This window comes from Watersipora subatra, chromosome 1, assembly GCF_963576615.1.
Source record: "Watersipora subatra chromosome 1, tzWatSuba1.1, whole genome shotgun sequence".
NCBI classification, from domain to species: Eukaryota; Metazoa; Bryozoa; class Gymnolaemata; order Cheilostomatida; family Watersiporidae; genus Watersipora; species Watersipora subatra.
In genome coordinates, this window is record NC_088708.1 from 26,868,554 (window position 1) to 26,894,025 (window position 25,472).

Consider the following 25,472-nt stretch of genomic DNA (forward strand, 5'->3'; position numbering starts at 1 on the left):
GCTGGCAGTAACGAGGAGAGTATTTTAGACAGTGGCACAGAGTCAGACAAGCCAGAGGCATAGCCTATGGAGACTGCCCTAACGGAGTCCGTTTAACGAGCAACACAAGTAAGTTACTACGTCTGCTTGTTGGTAGTGATGGGGTGGCCCAAAACAAAAAGAAAAAAAGAAAGGGCATGTTGCATTATGGGATTTGTTAGGCTCAGGCTATATTGGTGTCTGAGCTCAAGGCAGTACAGGTGGTCTTGGTAATTACGGTGAGTGCATAAAGCTGGATAAAGCTATGTAGATTAGCTAGTGTAAGGCAGTATGGGGAAAATATAATGAACTGTAATGAAAGACAGAGGTTCTTCTTCATCTTCACATCAATACATGCAAGTGCATATATTTATACAACAAACCTATAGTTTGAAGATGTTTAGAGATCTGATTCAAAGCTCGGTTCAATTGCATCGGAAACAACTACAGTTCAAAACTTCTGATCCTTCACTTACTCCGTTTCACACCTTTTTCTCTCCCGTTTAGGTTTTTATTTAGCAAAATTTATCACTAGCTTACTTAATTCTAGGCATTTGGAGTTCTTAAAATCTGTCGTTGTAAATGAGACATGATAAAAAATGTAATGAAAACTGTTATACAGCTTACTGTAACATGAGTACCTTATTATACTGCACTGAGCCTTGACTTAGCTGTAAATATTTCTCACAAATATACGCATTATGAAGGTTGTGTTTTGTACAACCGAACTGAGTACTCTGATTTTAAGGCTATCCGTAATTCTTTAGTTATATACAAGTTTGCTGTAGATCATGCGGTTTAACAACTCCTTCAACTGAAAATTTTGCTTTTTTTATTTTTATATCGTTACAAACTTTTTACTAATGGTTTTCTATAACAGATGATGTAAAAAAATTTGATGAAATTTTAATCAAAAGATTTAAAAAAATTGGGTAATATAAAGTTGAAGGCGCACGGTATGAGCGACCACTATAGTTCTACGTTTAACAATTATACATAACATGTAGGTACTACCATTAAACGGTAACTGGACTTTTGGGCGACAGTCACTAGGGCGACAGACACTTAGGCGACACTTTTGGCTCGAAAGGCGACAACTTCAGACGGAAAGGCGACACGGCAGACAAACCGGCAACAAGTCCAGACTGAAAGGCGACAAGTTGGTTTGCTGTTTGGTTGAAGGCAAGGTAATGTACTGACAAACTATGAGATTCTGTTGTCGTGTGCTTACGTATATTTTTAAAACGTAGCCTTGACAGTGTTATTGTTTTCTTTTTACAGACTTTTTTTATAAATCGAAATGGTAATATGTATTTTAAACGCCATTAGTGGGATTTCTCTGATTATGCTAGCCCAGACATTTAACAAAATATTAAGGCTATTTTGATAAAAATGCATTTAGCTTTTTCAATTTCAATTAAAACACCAAAACTTGTTTATGTATCAGCATCTTTGTTCAAAACGGTTCGAAAAGTCACGTTCTCGGCTGAATTGTTGACAATTTTGTCTCCGATTGTTAAAACTTTAGAGTTATCTTACCTCGAGAAGAAATAGTTTTATGGTTTCGATCGTCGAAATTCACAGTAAATGTACATGTAGCTGGGAGAAGAGTTTGCTCTTTGTGTGAGATGAAAAGACAATTCCCTATTATTTTGATTTCTTATTCACTTGCGGAATGAATGATTTCCTTATCCTTGTTTCTTTACAATTATGATAATAATCCAATGTCATTATAATGCAGACTCAATAGGCTAAATTGCGGTTCACACTGATCTATGCTTGTTGAGATTTTATTTGAGTATGAAGAATGAAGGCTTTTTCTGACATAGGTGTCTAAGATATATCCATATTTTACTAACTTCTGCAGCTTGTCGCAAGGAGACTAAACAGCATCACAGAAAGCTTATGGAGAAACGATCCATTTCAAAGCATAGAAATCAACCGGTCCTGATGCCATGTTACCCTTATAGTCACTTGAGATATTTGACCGAATCACCCTTGTCACAGATCCCGATGGCACACACAACTTGTAGTTTGAGACAATGAGGAGTGATCAACACCTCAAAGACCTTTGTGATATATACTCAGCTGCAGGTTAATGCTTCCATGTGCCACATCATAGACTATAGTTTGCATTTTAACACGAACCATGAATTTTTTATACACGACTATTTTAACAAAGGACAGACTTCATAAAAGTATGGAAGATATTAAATGGACAGCCATCAGCTTGCACTCTAATGACAGCTTTATTAAAGAGTGGTGTAGGGAATTTCCTGGTATTTTTTTTGTGTATGATTGGAAGTGTAAGTGCATTCAAGTACCTGCGAGTCACTGTGTATAATTATACTCCTGTAATTCAAATTATACTTGCATGTAAGTTTTAGAATTAGTAGAAAGTAATATTCAGTTACCAATTTATAACTGTGAACCTGATCTCGTCATTCTAGATGGGAAAGAGAAGTTCTATCGCTAGATGGGTTTATCTACATAGTATCAATCAGAATAAAGTTATTGTAAAAAAATTAATGCTGCAAACTATTGATATACGTATTTTTAAAAGTTATATATGATAAAAATCAGCTTTACTATTTGTATAAATATACCAAAAAGCAAATTTATTAAAATGTATCAAGCTAAACTCATATATATTTATTTTCATACTGCCATCATGAGCCAGAGATAGTATAATGACTCATCAACAGCGGTATGCTAGTGACTCAAATAGTGACTGTCCAAATGACTTCTGAGCGTGTGGAGTTGGCGAACTCTAGAGTTAAATTTGTGGAAAAGGATGAACAGAAGAATAGTTAGGCGATTAAAAACAGATTAATCTCAGCAGTTTATGTTTAATAATAACCTTCTCAATTAAATGAATATTTGGTACATTCATTAATTCAATATAAATTTCTACTGTTTAATTCAATATGAAATTCTACTGTTTAATTCAATATGAAATTCTAATGTGTGTAAAATAATAATGTAATCAGATTAATGAGGATATAACAGGTAATAGATCTCAAGGAAATAAGGTGGAGCAATGAGTGAGAAATATACTAATGCAAAATTTCCGATCTGGGCATCAACAAATTTGGTGTCTTGTTAGTGTTCACTACTATTTCACAACAACATAACAGGACGGGAACAGGACTTAATATTTTGAATTAATCCTGCCCTCAGAATTGTCGCCTCAATGTCCAGGATTGTCGCCTGTTTGTCCGCTATGCCGCTTTTTCGTCTGAAGTTGTCGCCTTTTGAACCAAAAGTGTCGCCTAAGTGTCTGTCGCCCTATTGACTGTCCTTAATTCCTATTAAACATAGAGTTATGTTAAACCGGATGTCGGCGCGAATATTGGTGTTGGTTTGGGTTTTAGGTTTAGGTTCTCAATTAGCATTTATGCATTTTCAATCGCGTCGGATTTAAAAACGAATAATCTCTCTAAAAAACTTACATGCTTATGACATGGCTTTGTGCTGTGCCATTGGTTGTTCGAATACTAAAGAACTCTGTCCAGCTAAAATCTTTCACAGGTAGTTTTCCGTTTCGCAGGTTTTACCATAAAAACTTCGTTTCTTTTGCATAAACTTTCTACTTTAAGTGGCCATTTGAAAATGGTCATATAGCTATGTTGTAGAAGAGCACTATATGAAAGCAATGTTTTGGAACGATGTTATATCGATCCAATGCTGAATGCATTAGCAGATTTTCAAAATAGTAAACTTTAAGTAGCCTACAAATATTAGCTCATATATATACGCCTGCTTAAGCAGTTAAATTTTACAGTTTTGTTATGATACAGAATATTCTTAGGTTTACATCCTTACTTTAAACATTTCTTGATCGAAAATATAGGAGAGGAGTTTACCTGTCGATAAGACAGTAGTTTACCTGCTGTTTTCCATTTATCTGTTCAACAGATTTCCCTTACATGACATCGAGCTTACAGAAAAATGGAAAAGTAAAATGAAGGATGGATACAGGCACAGCCAAAAGAAAGGCGTACCTTCGGGCAGTCGGTTGTGCAGTGATCATTTTAAAGACTCGGACTACATCACCCCTCCAGGTGCTCCTCGTAAAATGCTAAAGTCAGGTTCAGTTCCAACGGTCTTCAACACAGAATCCTTTAAGGTAAGTTTGTTTGAAGCAAATGATTGACAGATTTCATTGTACAAATGTGTTATTAAATTATATATTTTTGCCTAAAGTCTCTATACAGCTGTTGTAAGATATTCTATTTTTATCACTACCAGTTGCATATTTCAACCTGTTCTGAATAACTAACACTGTTGTCTCCTTCTTGGTTTGCACCTTTGTTAATTAATCTTGTAACATGTTTTTTTCTTCACTATTCATGTTGCATTTCCGATAGTTACCAAATGAATTCTGATGCACATTTTAGAACCGTAAGAGGAAGAGATTGGCCTGTGATTATGGCGTTGTGTCAGAAGAATCGTCAATCGTATCGAATCGTATTATGGATGCTGCTGATGAAATAAAACCAACCCAAAGTTCCAATGGTGCAGAACATGGCTACTGCAAGCCAGCACGTACGTCCAATATTTACTTGAAGGTTATTACTGGTGCATATTTAATGAATGGCTTTTTCTGTACAGAGCAACATAAGACAATGAAAATATCTCCTTTTATCTTTTTGATTGGTAGTGTTTTTACATTTAAACCATAACTGTCATGTGCAACATTTATCGTATTCACTAGGTAAATCAGACTCCGATTTCTGATTCCGATTTTGTACTCAAAATAAAGATTGGTCCACTAACTTTCAGAGTAATGAAGCCTTTTTTTACAGGGTTTTAATATCGGTCTCGAAAACGACACGATCAGCACAACAAGCTCCGCCTATAAATATTTGACGTAGCCTAGCTTTTTAGAAAGGGAGGTTAGGGATGTTTAGTTCGATTTAAAATGATAGAGATGGATGTCTTAAAACCCGTTATTTTCTAAATTCAGCCTTCAAAATAATTTCAGTCGTTTCTGAAAGATAGATAAGCTATTTAACATTGCATATTTAAAGATCAGCTCCAAAAAGCGTGATAACAATGCTAGCTTGTGATAAAATCGGGCTTTTTCGAGCTCATTTTCCTCTGCGTTCAGCCTATGAAACATCATGTAACAAGCTACGAGCAATTTTAAATAGTTTATTTACCTTTCATAAAAGACTGAGATTATTTTGAAGGCTGAATTTAGATATTAACGGGTTGTAAGACACCCATCTCTATCATTCTAAATCAGACTAAACATCCCTAACTTCTGTTCCTAAAAAGCTAGGCAACGTCAAATATTTATGGGCGGAGCTTGTTGTGCCGATTGTGTTGTTTTCGAAACAGATATTGAAATGCTTTAAAACAGCCTTCATGGCTTTGAAGGTTAGTAGACCAATCTCTTTTTAGAGGAAAAGATCGAAATCAGCGTGTCTGATTTACCTAAAAAATGCAATAAAAGTTGTATGTGGCAGTTATGGTTTATACTTCATGCAATATGAAGTATTAATGGTAATGCAGTGTAATTAAACTGAAAGGTGGGAGTTGTCAGTCATTAACGATGAGCTGACAACTTCTAAGCATATTATTGTCTTCTTGTTTCTTACAGTATATTATTGGTCAAGCTTCTTAAAGGTTGACTTGCAACAAAATTCACATTACAGTTATTTGGTATCAAAGATTCATCATGTCTTACTCTGTTGTGTTGTTGGTGCTAAATGTGTGGAAAAGTGATTACAAGCTCTTAAAAGCTCAAAAATGAAAAGCCGCCGTAGATTGGAATCTGTTTATTTCTCTGACGTAGTCATTACAGTTGAGTTATCGTCTTGTCAATAGAAAGGCCAATAAAAAGCTCAATATAAAACTTATCGTAGCACTAGTTTATGACAAACACTTCAGGTTTTACCGAAGACCCCGTATCAAATATAGATGCTCGCTACTTTACAGTTTTGTTTCGGCATTATTCAATCGTCAAGTCGTAATCTGATCATGTGACCCAATACTTCACAAATAATTTTTGCAGCACTTTTCGATTATCACAGGTGACCAACAGGCTCGTCATGATTATCAGACAATGATATGTACTCCTTCGAGCTAATGTTAAAAAATTTAATGATTTTTTAAGGTAAGTTATAAGATATCAGTGCTAAAAGTGACAGCATTACAATGACGATAAAACAGACGCGTAAGAACAATAGACATGGTTTTATTGAATGCGTGAAGTATATTTGTGAAAATATTTTGACGAATGAGGTTGCATGAAACTGTAAACAGAAACCATCATGTAACAACTACGTCCCATTTGAGCCGTTTTTGAAAGCGAATCCAAACTATGACGGTCTCGTGTGGCTGCGATTAACTGTTAGTTTTTTAGCTTTTAAGAGCTTGTAATCACATTCCCACACATTTTGCACCTACAACACAACAGAGTAAGACATGGTGTATCTTATGATACCAAATAACTGTAATGTGAATTTTGTTGCATGTCAACCTTTAAAGAGAGTACTGTTTTAGTGGTCTCAAAGGAGGAGTCAGATGCCACTGTGAGTGAATTAAAGAAAAAATTGCGAGCACTTCAAAAACAAACACAAAGGCAGCATGTGACACAAATCAATGATCTACAAGACTTGCTCGACTATCTAAAAAATCGGCAGATGATCGATGAGTCGGTTGCTCAGATGATAAGCACCAACTTTCAATCAGATGTACTGGAATCGAGAAAAGTCAAACATGCGAATCCATCAGAGGCTGTGATTGCACGTCAATGTAGAGATAGCGCAGATGAGTTGGCTCTCACGCTACTCTACTTCAGTCCAGCGGCTTATGAATGGGCTCGCCAGAAATATGCTCTTCCAAATGTTCGAACTTTACGGTCTTGGCTGAGTAATGAACAGGGAGAACCTGGTTTCCTCATTGATACTCTCGGGCTTGCCACACAAACAAATGAAAGCAGGTTCTCTTTGATCATACACAGTGTTCCTCTGAAAAAACAGACGAGTTATGATGGACAACTCCAAAAGATTAGAGGCTTTTGTGACTACGGAGGACTCATCACTGGAGATACTTACACCGAGGCTTCTCATTTGCTTCTTTTTCTACTCGGGCCAGTCGATCGCGCTGTTCGGTCGTACCCGATCGGGTATTTCTTTGTTGATAAGATTCATGCACAAGTGTTAGCAGAGCTTATTAAGACAGCTTTAACATTGACAGCTGAGAGGAATATGAGAATATGCAGCATTTCTACTGATTGCTCAGCAACAAATATTTCAACCTTTGAAATTCTAGGCTGCAGTTTTATTCCTAGTGAATGCCATCCCAGCTTTAAGCATCCAATGATGCAAAGTCAGGTCTATATAATATTTGATGTTCCTAACATCTCCAGGCTCATTCGCAATGCTCTCTCTGAGCTTAAAGACTTCGTCACGTGGAATGATGAAAGAATTTCATGGAAGTATTTTCAGAAATTGTTTGATGCAAGCTTTCCTATTTCAAATCCTCATTGGGGTAAGGTGAAAATAAATATCTGTTCTGAACTCTTCACCAACGCAGTTGCAGATCTCCTACAATCACTGCAGAAGTCAAAGGTGCCCGGTTTTGAAGGATCTCGGGCAACTGTTAAGTTTATTCGCAAGGTATGGAACTGAATATCATACATGTATGTTTGTCAAATCTGTTGTGTTTGACTGGTATATATATGTTAACATCATAGCCCATCCGACACCTCAGTGTGGATAGCAATGTGTACGAGTCATTAATAGTGTTATTAACAGTGTGATGTTTGTATTTTGTCCAGTCCTTCTTTTGCTTCATTAGGTCCATTATATCGTTACAGGTTGCTCAAGCTGTTGAGATTCTCACTTCAAATTCACTGTTCAACAAAGGCTATCAATTTCCTCTAACCACCAGCAATGTTTCACAAAGACGCCAAATACTCAATGACTTCTCATCATATATTCTCAGCCTCCGAACGACCGACGGTCTCGAACTTTGGCGCTCTAAAGCAAAAACTTTTCTTCACGCTTTTGTATCAACTTCCGAATCGATCTTGCATTTGTCACGATACCTTCTTCTATCTGGTGGCTGTAGATATGTTCCAACCAACCAGTTCTCTCTGAAGCCTGCTGAGCATTTCCTGAGTAAAATAAGCTGCATCATTGGAAGTAAAGATTGGTTAACCGCCGATGAGGTGACGACAGCAATTAAAAAGCTTTTTGTGGACAAGCAAACGTTGATCAACTCTTCAACTCATTCATTAGACTGTGATTCAACAAGCGGTGTGATGAAGCAAAAATATTCTGACAGATCTTCATCAATGGTCGCAGTAGGTATCGCAGAAGTTTCTGAAGACTACTTTTCCAGTGCTAGCTCTTTGAGCGATGCCTCTCTTTACAAAATGTCTGCTCACGTTGCCAACTCACTCAAACAGCATATCTGCTGTGAGTCATGCGCTGCAGCAATGCTTGATGTCATGTTTGTACGTGGTTTGTCGGATGATCATTATCTTTCGCAAACCTTCCGAAGTTACAATCTGTTACCGAGGCAAGGCGTTAAAAGCTGCTGTGGTATTGTGCAACCTTCTCAGGCTACTTTCAGAGTGGTTGAGCGATGCGAGCAGATATATCGACAGACCGTATTGTCTGAGCCAACCAAATATCTTGGTTCACACTCTCCAGTTCATCTTCTATCTGCTGTATATCGACGCTATGCCTATGAAGAAAGGCCACTAACACCATTTAATCATGAATGTGATGTGGAGATGGGTTTATTAAGTCATACTAACCAGCTCACAAACTGCATAATCACCAAATTCTTTGAGTTGCGTTTGAAGAAGCTTTCCTTTGTTCAGGCACAGCTAGCTGATGTAAACTTGCGAGGTTCAAGGTCAGCTGTAGCATGTCACCCCGCCCTCTCTGAGTAGACTTAGTACTGCTGTACTTGATGCTAATTTGATTTCCAATGTTGAATATAGCATTCTACGTGTTTGTTATTGTTACATTTTCCATTTATTCCATGGAACTGCATGCGAGTGGTGAAGTGATTTTTTGCTTTCCTTGGGCCAATGTCACTCTCTTGACAGGAAGCAAATGGTCTTGGTTCTAGCAATTCGAGGCATGCTAGAATTTACATTCTGTTGCATTGGCTGGTCGATAGATTGGCTAGTTTATCCTTGACCTCTAAGTTTATCCTTGCCCACCCTTACCTAGTGTATCACTGGTATTGTTATTGTACAGTTTTCAATTTCTATGTCTGTATTTGTAATTTTATATCGGAATTTTTCAAAGTTTTGCTGATATAATTTGTTAATATGATGTCATTGGACTGATGTAGTATAGAACTGTATATATGTAATTTACATTCGACCTTCATTGATCAATTTCTCAAAAGGTACTTTCAGAACTTGCCAATATCATCTGTAAGCGTATTAACATATGCCAGTGTAACATAACGAATTACATAAAGCTTGATGAATTATCGTTTTGTCTTTAAGCTTCGACTAGTAATTCTTGTGTTATTTGATAACGATTGGTAATCCATTTTCACTGGCCCCAAGAGTACCAATGGCCTATTGCTCTATTGGATACTTTAATACAACATAGATGTTCACTAAAATGTAAAGTTCTACAGGGAATATGTTATTTGACTGATCAGGATGCTCCGAGTGTTCATAACTTGGTATATCACTCGGTCGCTAGTCATGTGCCACAACAGGCATATGACATGTGTAGATTGCATGATTGGGTTTTGCTGAGTGTAAATAAGTCTGTATTGAGTGTTCTATCACTTGATACCTATGTCCTGGGAGTTCCATTACTTGGTAGGTCTGTCCTAAGTGTTCCACCACTTGGGAGGTTTGTCCTTAGTTCTTGCTCTATTACTTGCTAGGTTTGTCCTGGGTCTTCCATCACTTGTTAGGTATGTCATGAGTATCTCATCGCTTGGTAGGTCTGTCATAGGCGTTTCATCACTTCATAGGTCTGTTCTGGATGTTCTATCACTTGGCAGGTCTGTCAATAGCGCTCTATCATTTGGTAGGTCTACATCAGAATAAAAAGCAGTATTGTTAGGATAGTGCCAAGTGTGAGCTATTTTTGGGGCTTCATTAGCAAAAGTTCCCTGCCACGTCAATATTTGATTCCTTTCACACTGGATATGTATTTGGCGTAGCTCATTTTGCATACATGCTATGAATACGTTTTTCCATACTAAGCATCTCCACATACATGCTTTGTACTTTTAGAAATCAACATCTCAATAGCAATGATACATGTACTTGGAATAGCACAATAGTTTTTCACCGGAAGGTCTGCACCCACTATGGGACACTCCTATACTGACTACCTATATATTGGCCGAGCCATAGCAAGGGCAGTCTTATCTATGGAATACTATAGTAGCTAAGAACTATAATCATATCTTTATTACTTCTCCAACTCTCCAAAAATCAAATCATTAGTGGCCAGTAAGTCGAATGACAGGTCCTTTTCATCTGGTCAGGAGTGACACCAAGCTCTCAAACACCTGCGGTGAAGATTTGCCAGAAGTATTTCACATTTCTTGTTGCTGGTGTAGATACTTTCCAGTAAACAATTGTCGATTGTTACACAATTAGTTATGTGTTTATTGATGCGTCAATTTTTGTCACTTCAATCTTGGCGTGTGGTGTCACTCAGAACTGAAAACCGTGTGAATCTTTCCTTTTGACAATGCTGTTTGTAGTCGTATTAATTCATACAACACTAAGGAGCCGCATGTCTAAATATTTAAATAAATTAAAAGTTATCTTTAGGTGTGAATAATTATCCTTGTTGTTCTTTATAAATATTGCCAATATGTCTAACATCAATGGCTCTTTTATCAAATTGACAACTTCTGTGTTCAAGAAACAACATTACGGTATATTTTTGTCTAAATGTGCTTTCCTGTTTGGTTCCTACAACACATTATAGAAATCTTTGACCCTGTGTATTCTACATTTACTTTGATGAATTCTAGGAATGGCACGGGTACAACACGGTAGTAACCTGTTTTGGTCATCTGATAGAGACAGCGCTTTGGTTCATAGGAGGTGTAGTTTTTGTCGTCTTCTGTTATTTAACTATTTGTGACTAATTGCTTTGCATAACAAGTCATAATCATACTAACTGAACCTTGTATTGTCGACTTTGAACAGAATTTGAATATGATATTGTTTAATCTGGTTTTAGTTTTTCTGCAGGGAAAATCAAAATTCTTCCTGAAATTTGTGTATTTCCATTAAAGTTAAATTATTCGTGACTCCACTGAGGCGGATAAATAGAGCATCACTGTGTGAATTTCACACCAAGAGACATAAAAGTTGGCACCAAATCTCTGTAATGAAATGTCATTATTCAGCTTGACTCCTTCCCAACTCGACTGCGGGTCAAACAAAACAATTGCTTTGCTGATTGACTAGCAATATTGGCACTATTATCAATAACTTCAAACCGACAGAATGAATAATAAAGTGCAACAGGGTTAGGTCAATGATGATCAATCACTGATGACCCCAACTATTCCAGCACAGTGGCTTTATATTTGTTCAGTTTATATAAACTTTATTCTCTTGATTAACACTCTCTTTGATTAAAAAAGTTTTCAACTAAAGGACAGCTCATAGAAGAATTAGGGAGAGACTAGATGATTTACAAACAAGGTATAAATGGATTACAGACAGGGTCTAGAGTGCCTATATAAGTTATATAGATTGCCTACACAATCAGAGAGCATTGAAAAATATAAAAAATAGATGATTGCCATTATAGGTCATAGTTCAGCTCAACGGTATAGTGAGCAGCCACCTTCTTACTGCTTCTTCTATCATAGAGAACATCATAGAAGAGATGGATCTATTTGATACAGTGATAGCAAGTGTAAGGGATTTACTTGCAGGAATGGGATAGTCTAACAAATGGGCTTAGAATAAATGTCTTGCTTGCCAAAATTTTGGATTATCAAAATTTAATTTGCTATTACTGCATTATTGGTTCATAAAACATGATTTATTATAGGTTTTTGCGTAACAGTCACGATTAGGACTATCGAACCTGGATTTCAAGTAGTTGAGTGCTTTAGTGGACAACTTCTACAAATCTATGGGAAAAATCTACTTGAGCAATAAAATAACTACATTTATAATCTCATATATTTGTATATCATGTATTTTTTGATATTCGTATATCATATATTATATTACATTATTTTTGGGTATCATAATTATATTCTTTTGTAATTGTATATCATATATTTTTTATACTCATATTCTTGTTTGTTTGTAGGTCATATATTTTCTTATATTTGAATTTGTCTCAGACTAAACTACAGTCAATCACAGGGCAGTGTTTGCCGACAACAACAATAATATTACATGTAATTCTACTAATAACAGAAGCTAATACTTGAAAAATATTTGGAGAAGATCGGCAACTTACCAACAGCATACCAACATATATAAACCAACAGATGGTATGCACAAGATAGCAATATATATAAACCAGCAGATGGATTGTACAAGATGGCAACATATAAACCGGCAGTTGGAGTGTGCAAGATAATATATAAACCATTATCAAAGAATGTATGAACTAGTCATAAGCAAGATCAGAGAAAGTGTAAATACAGATTTACTGCATGTAATGCCAACTAAGGCACAGCTTACTATAACAAGAACAAAAGCAATCAGTATACCAAATACCATTCATCTAAAATAATCAAAACAAGTGACAACTCAAAATGTCATTTATACAAAATTGAAATGGAAGCCATCCAATACATTATTATAGAATCCTAAATATTAGCCAACAAACACACAAAGAAAAAACTCAACACCATTTGATAAATTATTAATTGACAGTCACCCAACAGTTGTTGAGTGAAACAACATGCAACCCGTGGTCAAAATCACCAAACAAAGCTTTGACATGCCTTTCATATATTACTGTGGTGAAAGAAATACATGCAAGTAAACCAGGTATGCTAGCGGATAGGGAGAACCATGCAGTCACTATCATTGGTGTCAAAAATAAACAAGCAAAGAATATCGTAGAGGATAAAGGCCTTGAGGAAAAACCTAATACCGTGGAAAGTGCAAAAGACACTTCGAGTATATCAAGTTATTCTCAAGTCACTATGCTGGTATTTCGAGAGAGTTGCACAGATTCAGCATACTGAAGTTATCCCTACTCATAACCAACCATGTTTCTATAAAGTGCTGGTTCTCTAAGATCGTAGTAAGAAACACTGTGACAGACAAAATACTGCCCTATTTAGCTTTCAGGCGGGATCTGAGGCTCATACTGACCATAGTAGAATAAGACTAAGGCTAAACAGAGCAGGCGTTAAACAAAAACAAGATGGCTGTCTGGTAGTACTGTACTATGTACTAGTTCACTGGCAGTTGGTTGGGCTGTGAGAGATCGCCAGGTGTGTCAATAAAGCACAGAAAATAAGTATGTGCAAAATAATGCTGAAACTTAGGAAGGCGTTTGATTGGGACAAGTGATAGCGGTTTGGGTGGTGAAGTCGAATCAGTTTGATTTTTTTCCCAACCTTCAGCCACTGTTTGGGCAAACGGATGAACAAGGCTCGTATTTTAGTAGAGATTTAGTAAATTTAGTTTTGAATAAAGTTCGAACATAATTTCAATGGAACTTGGTTCACAAAAGCATTTGAGACAAAATTCAGTTTTTTTGCTTTTAGTGTTAATACATGTACCTTCAATTCACTTGTTGACAAAGTGCGATGCGGGTAAAAAAAGTACATCATTGCATTTATTGCCAAAATGCAGTAATGTACATTTTGGTTTCGATAGTTCACAATATGTCTAGCAGGCAGCAACTTATTTTATTTGTCTTATAAACACACACTGGACTCTTTTGGAGTCAGAGCGTTGTCATATTACATTTTCACTGCCAGGTACCTCAGTTCTATGGCATTGAAGGACTGAATTCCATGTTAAAAACAAAACAGTCGGCCAACATTTTGTGTTACAAATTTGAGGCCAAGATACTTCAAGTTTGGTGAATGAAAAACAAAAACAAAATCGCGCTAGTGAACCCCAAACTGCAGCCAAGAAATTCATCACTGCTAGTTGCTTCATAGATATGTTAACCTTGAGCCGGTTATTGTATCAAATTGAAATTCTCTTATGCAATTGTCGCAATCCTACAAATATCATGCAGCAATACATCGTAAAATCAATGATAAATGATATTGATGTTATTAATTAGCCTGCACTTATGATGAAAGTGATTTTTAAAGTCACCAAATGTTATCAGATTCAAAATCACGAGTGCATCACGTTTAATAGCTCGATAATATCCGTTGATCAGCCACTTTAGGCCAGGCATCTATCCTACACAGATGATCGAATGCAAAGCTAGCCACTTGAGTATGCCCGAGTATTACATACTTTCTACTTAGCAACTGCGAGTACTCCATACTCGACAATCGGCGTCTCTCAGGATACACGACGACGCTATCGATGCTCTTTGTTAATATATTCTTTAATCTCTTCAGTTATAAAGAGGCCAAATATTTTAAGCTATATAAAGTAAGTTGTTTTAGAAACTAAAGGCTTTGTTTCTTTCCTTTCCATATGACTTTTTGAAGTGTTGGAAATGACAAAGATATTCTTTCCCTTCAAAAACAATAAAGGCGCGGAATAAGTGGAATTTTGTACAATTTATCACTCCTTCAATAATTTCAAAAACCGTTACGCCCTAACTCTTGTCTATTTCAATTTTAAAAATAATTAAAATATATTCTCATGCGTACCATTGAGAGGTGTTACAATATCGTTACGACAGTAATATTTCTCACTTCTCTGTGGGTGACATGAGTACTCGGGTCAATGTTGTTTTCAATTTGCAATAGTATTCTTTTGTTTATATCCTCAATTAAAATGCAATTTAATAGTTTTATAAACTACTACTACAATAAAATTTGCCAGGATTTACCATGCGATTGCAGCCATTGCCAGAAAGTTTGTTAACTTGCCCGAAGGTGATTCTGAAAGTGTTTTTTAATACCAAGTGTGAGAGATGCTGATAAGTGCTGGAAAACAGACGCGTCTGAGAATAGCTAGAATCCAAGCAATTAATAAATAGCTTTGTTTCCTCTCTTACTTACGGGTTTTTGAAGCATAGGTAACTTGACCGGTTCGTATCGTTGCCAATCATTGAACTGATGTGCATTAGCGTCTGCTCGACAGTTCCTATGTCTAATTACAGCAGAACATGGGTCAGCTGTGAAGAGTCCAATCAATCTGCTGATATAAGAGGTACCCAGTTTACATTGAGTCATATCATCTTATCAGAGTAAAAGGTGAATATATGCAGTATTCTCCTTGCGCATCACAACTCTCTAATATGTTCATCTGAAGTGGCATTTCCCCTCTCTGTCTTTACTTTCTTACTACAAATGTTTATTACGTAAGAATATTGATTGCGTTTGCTCGAGTTGTCAAAGTCTAGCTGAAAATAATAAAGAGGTATTTGGTTTGACCTAGATATCATTTGAAGATTGTGGAACTAGGTCATTTGTATAACCTCGTTGCATTTAATATATTTACACTAAAGTGTGTCACCATATAATAGAAGCGCAAAATCAACTTCAATTGCATCTGAGAATACTCTCAGATGAAGATAGACACGATAGCCTTTCCTCAGTTTGTGATGAACTTTCTAAAGACAAAAGCAATGCAATCATGACCACCTGTTCAGCTACAAGGAATGAACCAACATACACATATGCGTAAGGAATGAACCAACATACACATATGCGTCCAGCTATATATACAACAACAGATTTTTCTGGTGTAGTGAAAAATATATAAAGATGGGGCCCACAAACAATCAAGAATAATCTCAGGAGTGTGCTGTATTTCTGTTTTACACTGTTTTCAAATCATAAAACATATGATTTGGCACTTTCCTATTATTCATCGTAAGTTATTATTTGAGTCTTTTCTGATCCACAAGAGAAAGCGCTGATGATGTAATACGTTGTTACTAAAACTCAAAAACTAAAATAAACATTGCTAGCCATTAGTAAGAATATGTGTACAGCCTATATGCTTCCTTTGTGTTTCTCTATTATTAGTATACGGTAAGAGATGTCTTGTATTATTCTATGACTTCAAAACTTAAATAAACTGTGCCTATTCATCTTACCAGTCATTTGTTAGATTTAACTCGTTCCTGGCATCCGACATCTCAGCTTGTAATAGCTATAAAACCACGGGACTACTATAGTTACGGAAAACAAACACATCACTCTAAAAGTTTCACCATAAAATACCTGGTCATTTCAAACAATAGATCCACTCAAATAGAAGTTATTCAGTTAATAGCACAAAAAGAAGCTATGCCATCACTCTATTTTGTCATGAGTAGGCAAATCTTTAGGGTTCACAAGATTTGCACCAAGTTTTTGAATGAACTTTCTTTCCCGTAGCCTAGCGGCGCTGTGGTAAATGTCAAGCAATTTCTAAACACTAGTATGCATTACTAATTATTTTGTTGTGGTTGGCAGAACACCCTAGCAACATCGAGTGAGAGGCATGCGTGATGAGGTCATACTTAGCACTCAAAACACAACTGTTGTTTCTAGGATTCTAAATTCTTACAGTTTTTATATGAGATTGCTGACTTCTCCTTTTCTGCGCTGACTGATAAGCATAGCTTTCTGTCCATGCTATGAGCCAAATTCAATAACGTTTCATTCCTATCTGCCCAGTTGAACATGGCTGGCTGTTCAATATTTATTAATTCAAACAAAAACCTAGTCTGATATCATAATCCTTACTATAATAAGAGTCATCCGTCTATTTGAATCCACATCTAGAGGTTAGGAGAATTGATAGCTTTCACTGGGAATCAAACTCACAATTTTTAGCTTGGTAGACCAAATCTCCACCGCCTGCCCCCAATTTCCTCCTTTCAGATTAATTGTGCAGTTATTTATTACACCCGTACAATTTCTCACGGCCCACCGGACTGCCAGGGTGCTAGTCTAGATAACTCATGACATTGTAAAAAGTAACGCATCCTATTGTAGGTAAAAATAAAGCATATCGTGATATAAGATTAATATATCGAAGGGTCGATGATAGCATCATACATGCAACTGTAAGGCATCAGCCTTCTCAAAGGTCGACTACTTCATATCTTGGAACTTTTAGTTTTAATTGGTTTCATTTTTCACCCTTGAGTCTAATACATACATAGGGCCTACCATACAGATTACGCAGAAGTTCAACTTCAAAAAGTCTTTGTTACTATTCGATACTTGTATGATGTGTACTAGAATAAGCATTGCCATGTCTATTCTATGCAGCAGAGTAATAGACTTCCTGTGGTTGATAAGTCAAAACATTTATTTCAGTTTTACACTTTTGTTTATGTCTAATGTCGATCTGTCAATCTACAAATGCGTGCATTAATTTTGTTATGAGAAGTACCTTTCACATAAATAACTGGTTAATGCTGTCGGCGTTGAGACAGTAACAAAATAGACCGTAAGAGCCTGTTTTCATTGTGAAACCTGGTTTCAAATGGGTAAACTTTTAAAAGTAGCTAGATGTGTGTCAATGAGTTTACAATCTACTAAAATAATTTGGTCAAACCAGGAGATCTCAGTAAATTTCCATGCAGCAAAAAGACAGCATAAATATCGTAGGCGAAGAAGAAATGGCTAAAAGTAAGGGAGATGTTGATTATTAGAAGGAGTATTAAAGTATTCCGTTGAAACTGTTGTATAACCAGAATGAATGATAGGTAGCTCTATACGTGTATATTTCCTGGTGGTGAGTCATCAATTATGTCTCAGCAATGACAAGCAACCATCAAAATATAAAAAAGATAGAATTGCTCCACTGATGATTGTCGATTAAGTCTCACCTAGCCAGAAACTCATTTGCAATTTTGTGTGCATCTCCAGAGACCGCAAGCAGAGCTCTCTTTGTGCTATCTGCCTGGGAACCATCCTCAACTCAATGAATATCTTCGATTTGCCAGTTACAAATGATGGGAAAGCGTTCATAAAATGGAAATATTAGGCACTAGATTCAAAGAGCCAACTGCCATAACTGACTAAATAATGACAAGTGCATACAAGTTATCACACTATTTTTATGGCCAATAATTGATGAACAAAATTTAATTATAATAATTTTAACAGTAAAAAGTCTTGGCAATGGAAGTTGTTACAGAATAAAGGCTATTAAAGATTTTTATCTGCAAATTGAAACATTTCTGCTTAGTTACGCCGTCATGAGCAGCTCTCATCTTTCAGGCATAAAATTCAAGAACTACTCAACTCCTACTGTTGGCATGGTTTTCTATATTGCGGAAACTGATCGCATTATATCATTTAAAAAACGTGCCTCTTTTTAAGAGGCATGACTCAAGCCTGGTGAGAATGCATTATCACTCGTTATTACAGCGCTAAACTCCGAGATTGCATCGGCGGTAATAAACTGTGCATTATGCAATATCAATATCACTTGATATGTTTATTTAAGTATTAGAATTTTTAAAAAGGAGTATTCAGTAATCAATGTTTTGTTGTTATAATTTTTATTCTCTTTAGTTTAATTGTTTCAAGTAATATTCATATATGAACAAAACATCTTATAAATTGTTAATTGTTGAAATATTTATTAGCACAAAAAGGATGTACGTCGGCTGAAGCAGACAAGAATTTTTTAGAAAATAAACTTTAAAATATCAATTTTGTCGACTCTCACTATCTGCAATGTAAAAAAACAAACTGTTTAGAGAAAACAGAAAAACAAATGGAACAATTTGGTAGCATCCAGTTCTAAACAATCAGATCATTCTCTAATGCCAGCTGTCAATGTTCCCATAGGCACTAATGAAATAATGTGAAGGAAAAGAGAAGAGGAGAGATGAAAGGAGAGGGAGGAAGAGGTAGGAAAAGGGAGAAGGTAGAGAGAGGAAGGGAGAGAGGGAAGAGGGAGAGAGAGGGTGGACAAAGGTGGGAGAGAGAAGAAGAGACAGGGAATGAGAGGGTAAGAGAGGGGGAGAGAGAGGGGGAGAGAGAGAGAGAGAGAGAGAGAGAGAGGGAAAGAGAGGAAGAGAGAGGAAAAGGGGAAGAGAGAGGGGAAGAGAGAGGGAGAGATAGGGAAATAGAGGGAGGGAGAGGGAGAGAGAGAAAGAGGGAGAGAGAGGGAGATAGAGGGAGATAGAGACAGATAGAGAGAGAGGGGGGAGAAAGAGAGAGAGGAAGAGAGGGAGAGAGAGGGAGAGAGAGGGAGAGAGAGGAAGAGAGGAAGAGAGGGAGAGAGGGAGAGAGAGAGAGAGGGAAAGAGACGGAGAGAGGGGTAGAGGGGAGAGGGAGAAAGATGAAGGTAGGGTAAGGGAGAGGGAAGGAGAAGGGAGAGAAGGTCAAAGAGAAAAAGAAAAGAGAGAAGAGTAAACATATGCTGATGATGAAATCTATATACTAAACTAACTCGTTCTATCAGACTTCACAACGACCTTTCTCAAATAATGGAAGTTGATGATGTATTCTAGTACATAGTAGGCCTACACAATAAGACTTGGAAATGTAAGAGATTTGTATCAACTCAAACTGTCTCCAACCTTCAAAGATCTTCATGATATGCAAGCATTACACAACGCTCTTTTCTCGGATGACACTGGAACAGCTATTTTGCACAATTAGTTTGGCTCTACAGCAAATAATAGATAAGAAAGTTGCCAATAAACAGCTTATTGATCCTGAAAGACCTAAAATGCCACACAAAAACTAATTTATCCTTTTGTATGTATCTAAATAAGAAAGCTCTAAAATGACGCATATTGTGCTAGAGGCAGTTTTATTAGCATTTGTATTATCTTTGTTTTATTAAATATGTTATCAGTTTAACTTTAATTTATTTGCAGCAACTTTATCAACTATGATTTTTATATGCTGGATACAGCGCTGATTTATTTAAATAAAAAAGATTAGCAGCTCTTTTCAGTGCAATCAACTCATCCTACACATATTTAGTATATTACATACATAATGTATTTAAATTTATCTGTAATTCTGATTTATATAGTAAAAACCTTGACAAGCAAGTTACTATAAAATTATATCATCATTTAGCATCTGTTCAAGTGCTGACTGCCAACAGCTCTCCGCTGACAATTTACTAAAATCTGATTGATGGCACTATTTTTATTATAGTTACTTTAACTTCTGATAGAATTTATTAAACATCATTCATGAATTTGTATCTGTCTATGCCTATGTCATTCTACTGTTAGAACTATTGTGAAGATAAAGATTTCATGTCTATGCTGAAATTTATCTAAAAAATTATTTAGAGTGTAAACCACCTAACCTTGACTATATGAGTAATTTGTCTTTTCATCATGAAAATGTTGTTAGCATATTAAAAAGTATATTCCAAGGAATGCGGTTATGTTAGTTTTATAGAGCGCAGAGTTTAGCTGTCGTTGTAAATTCTTGAGGAGCACCGCTATATGACCTTTTCACAGCCTTGAGAGTTCATAGACGTACATGCATGCTAAACAACTTTTTAAAAGGGCAAAAAACTTTGGTGTAGAATTGTTTAGAATAATAAAATTATTTGCAGGGGTGAGGCAATATAGAAGATTATTCAACATATTCAGATAATACCAAGCTTTACGAATGCAATGAATAATGACAGGTTGCGCACAGTGCTTTGAGCTCCATCAAAAGGCACTCAAGCACCGTTAGACAAAAGTGTCAAACAGTGAGATAGGAAACTCTTGATAGAAATGATGTGAGAAAAGAACATTCTAGGCAAACATTTATCTATACTCTACACAAAATCTCAAATTTGTATACAAAACTTGTCAAGAAAACCACGGATTGGATAATAACTTATCACTGCTGGAGGGCCAAGTTTAAATGAGGCACCACCAGAAAAATTTTCTTCAGAGAGTAAAGCGAGGAAATTGCGGGCAGTAGGCCTACATTTGGACCAGTTTACCTAACTCCAGTGACTAATGCTAAGTGATTGCCAAAATAATACAATGCCATCAAAGATTATGGCTAACGATGTATGAAAAATCTATCAGATACCAGAATAGAATGCCTGTGGTATAACTTAAGCTAATGTTATGCGTGGTTACCTCTACATCTGTATTTAGTATGCTTGAGACATTCAGAGATTCAACACCCAATTCTCACTTTGTCAAACCACTGACAGCATACAAATAAGTTGCCAACAAGGTCTGTCATCCCTATGAGTGACATGTCCATACATGTGCCTTCCTTATGTTCAGTAGCAACTGTTTGGTTCACTAGATTATACATACACCGCACATATTTTTGCATTTGTGTTACAGGTTTCAAAATCTTGCATAAATGCGTTATCTAGAGTATTAGTATTGTTCCTTTCGCACATTTGCCAAACAGAGTTTTCTGTTCCGGAATACCAATACACTACATATACCATAGTATGTTTCAGTTATTATTCACCTTCTGTTGCTACAACCTTCAATTCACCATCTTGACTTTTCGGCAATACTGTTAAATAACTGAAGTTTAAATTTTGTTCAACTCACTCATTAATTCCTGATTTTTGTCTTATCTTTCTTGTTCTGTCATGTAACGAAAAACATCATTTTATTGACGACTAGCCAAACACCAGCATGGCTAATAGAATAATTACCAAATGAATTTGAGTAACTTACCTGGAAAGCTGGATCTTTACTAAAATCTTTACTAAAACAATACCAGTGTTTTGGGCCAGCTTAATAATCGTTATGCGTAACGGTCAACAATGCTAGTTATTAACTTCAAGCAAGCACTTTAATCATTAGTATCTTAACCAATGCAATGACTATTTGCCCAATGAGTCCATTGTATTCCGCGTAGCTTAATAGTTAGGTTCGCCAACTTTAGATCTGGAAGTCCCGAGATCAAATCCAGTGCCGTGTGAGTTTTTCATTGTTAGATTTTAATTGCTAAAACTGGACATAGAGTTTTACAAAAAGACAAACACTGAGATTTATGCATGTAGATTACTAATGCCAACAAAAATTTATAGAAACAAACTTGTTCATCATGCTGGTAATTAACCTTAACTGTACGCTAGCCAACTACAGGGCTTGTTCATCATGCTGGTAATTAACCTTAACTGTACGCTAGCCAACTACAGGGCATTTGTGACACCAAATGTTTGCACTTTTCTACTGCCTTTTTCTCATTTCTCTTCTCCTTTCAGCAACAAGTAAGATGCTTTGGACTACATAAATGATGCACTACTTCCTTGTACAACCGGCTTAGTTCTCTGAATTCATGTTAGACCTGCATATATATATATATATATATATATATATATATATATATATATATATATATATATATATATATATATATATGCAGGTCTAACATGAATTCAGAGAACTAAGGTAGGGATAGATAACAATTTGTGATATTGCAGCCTGTTCTGCATAAATTGACTATAATATATATATATATATATATATATATATATATATATATATATACATATATATATATATATATATATTATAGTCAATTTATGCAGAACAGGCTGCAATATCACAAATTGTTCTCATTCATTTAGCATATTATACTTGTATTTTATTGTATTAAATTATTTCTCACTTTCTTTTGTATATGGCTTTATTCTTTCAGGTGACTGTTCCGCAAGCTTCCTTGCAATATTAAACTAGAATTTATTACACTATATTACAATGTATTTCATTATATTGTATATTATATTGTTGTATAATATTATATTGTTTCATGCTACTTTTTGATCATTGAATGACACATAATGTACTAATATGCTTTGTTTCGCATTGTACAATAGTTCATATATATGATGGTAGCTTGACAATGAAACAACTACAAGTCATGAATTGTACTGTTGTAGCGTGCTTTGGGAAACTGTACTTAATAGCAAGATTTTGTTAATATAAAGACATGCCTGCTCATGTAGTAGCTCACATGTACACATGTATGCAGTCAAACTCCCAAGTAAAGCCTTGGTTCTGCACAATGTATATTTCACTGAACAATTATTAAAAAGGTTTTAAGCTATAAAACTTGTTTATAACATAACATAAATTCTCGCCTACATTTTCTACCTGAAATGGCCTCTTTATTGGAACAGGCTACAGAGCCAAGATATTTTGAAGTGAGTCAGAAAGATATGTTCAACATACTGCCAACTCACACTTACGCTGTATACGAAAAAATAATCATTCTTTCTTACAGCTGGATGTTACTCGCAAAATCATTTTTCCATTCTAGTCAGTTCTCCTCTATCTCATATTCAAATGATAACATCAATCTGATGTACTAGTAGCTATTTTCCTAGAAGGTTCTAGTGCAAGTACCTGGTCAAGCTTACTAAAGAAGAGTTAATGAGATGCTAATCAGCTGACAAAGGTCAATGTAGGGTCAGTTTAAGGCAAATCAAATATCTAATCCTACTTCGCTATTACTTCAATTTTATTGAGAAATTCCACAAATGCGCATAAACATTGGCTTAAAACTGAAGTACCTAACACTGGGTTGTTTTGTCACTTCTATTCAAAAAACACGATGACTAAACGAGCTTTAATGCAGCTCTGATGCAAATTAGCTTTGCGGTCGTACCATTTACTCAGCATTTCCTGTTATAGTCTACACGTTTCTAATTTTATTCAAAATGTACAATTTTAACAACAGCTTGTTTTTTGTGATTGAATAATGTTGTCGCGTGTTTGTCAGACTCACTTAATATGTTTTAATTAACATGTTGATCAGAAATTGATATTTAGTCGATATCCAGTGACCTTATGCTATGACATTTTAGTGTTATGCCAAATCAACATGTTTGTTTAGTAGAATTGAAAAGAAATACTTAATCACAAATAATTTATGAAAGAATTGAAGTTGCAAGAAGTGGCCAGGCTAACAACAGCATTAAAACTTCTGAATACAATGAATGTTACAAATTATTAAGTTAAGGTCGATTACTCGTTCAATTCTTCGAGATCGTAGGTCAAATTTAATTTGGTGTTTTTATCAACTATTATAAACATATATCAACTTTTGATTTTATTATGTTGCATATCAGACTTCCATACAGGTACTTATATTACACTATACTGTACTTTAATGTATTGAGCTGAGCTCAAGTTAGACTCAAGGACATCTCGTTTGATAGTTCAAATATCTGCCATTCGTGTGAATTGCATTAAGGCAGGTAATACTCAGTGGTTCTGAGCAAGTTTCCTATTACAAACCATCTTCTAAAAATCCTGCATTTAAGGAGCAAAGCTGCACCGATTGTCCTGCAATAATTGCCTGCAAGATACCTGTACTAAATATTGATCAGATGTTTTGGTGATTGTACGTTTTTTGTAATTGTATAGTGATGAGGATGTTTTTACTAATAAAAGTGTAAACTCGTAATGTACAAAAAGTGCTAATTCTTTATCGCTGTCAATTATTTTATATTGCATCATATCAATTACCTTGATTGATTGTGGAAATAGGTAAATCACTATCAAATTACAATTTCAATTTACTAAAGAGATATTACTGTGTAAGAACATTTTGTCTGGCGTAAGCGTGTTTTATCTGCTTGACCTAAACCTCTTACCTGTCTTCTTAAAGCAGAAATCTTTCAACGAGCAACAAACATACGTTTAGAAAGCTAAGACAATTTTAATGTTTTTGTAACTATTTAACATTTTTTTTATGTATAAATATTTTGTTTAATTATATTAGTTACTGATAAAGCTTTGATAACCTTGATTTAGTACTTTAATATTGTATTTTTGTGTCATATTTTTATATTGCTTTTTGTATCATGCTTTTATACTGTATTTTTGCAACAGGTGCATTATAGCGTTTAAAAAGGATACAAAATTATGAATTGAATAAATGTTTAGAAAAAAATAAATACAGTATTTGAGAATCAATAAATGCTTGTTGGATTGTATGAATTCCCAAACAGCTATAGCCATAGTTTTATCTCTGTAAACAAAACTCTCACCTTACAATGTAGTAACCCAAGCTACACTCATAGGTATTACCTTTGATTTTGAGCAAAAAAGACAATCAATCTTCAGAGGTATACAGAGATTTTGTAAAGGTCCTCAAGATGGCCGTTTCCTACACATCCTATTATGCAACCTGTGATTTCATCGACAGAAGATTCAGAAATGTGGCATTACCACTAATTACCATCAAACTAAAACCCGTAATACAAAGCTGAAGAAATACGTATTTTTGATTGGGGTAATAAGTCATAGTCTTTTATATTTAAGTTGTCATATTAATAACACATCACAAGGTAATCATAACAAATGATGTAAACTCTTTCCACAATCGCCTGCTTTACGCTAGGAACATTATATGCCGTAGGCAAAGACAGCCTTGTAGAAATTTTGCAGTTTCAGTTATAA

The 25,472-nt window shown here is 35.5% G+C and overlaps 2 protein-coding genes across 5 annotated transcripts in view; one reads left to right on the forward strand and one right to left on the reverse strand.

The window, feature by feature from the left end:
- Positions 1–783, reverse strand: part of LOC137400566 (trimethylguanosine synthase-like) — a 33,942-nt gene extending 33,159 nt beyond the window's left edge. For 3 of the 4 annotated variants that reach the window (XM_068086907.1, XM_068086897.1, XM_068086912.1), the window contains exon 1: positions 660–783. The gene's annotated coding sequence lies outside the window, so the exon portion shown is untranslated. Of the gene's footprint in view, positions 1–494; positions 598–659 lie in introns of those variants that run through there. The other variant, XM_068086903.1, reaches the window with a different exon arrangement.
- A 3,199-nt stretch (positions 784–3,982) lies between these two features.
- On the forward strand, positions 3,983–12,409 carry LOC137385696 (uncharacterized). The gene is made up of 3 exons (XM_068072228.1): positions 3,983–4,147; positions 4,419–4,566; positions 12,048–12,409. Exons 1-3 carry the CDS (start codon positions 3,983–3,985, stop codon positions 12,155–12,157), a joined length of 423 nt encoding a protein of 140 aa, XP_067928329.1. The 3' UTR covers positions 12,158–12,409.
- Positions 12,410–25,472: the final 13,063 nt, after the last annotated feature.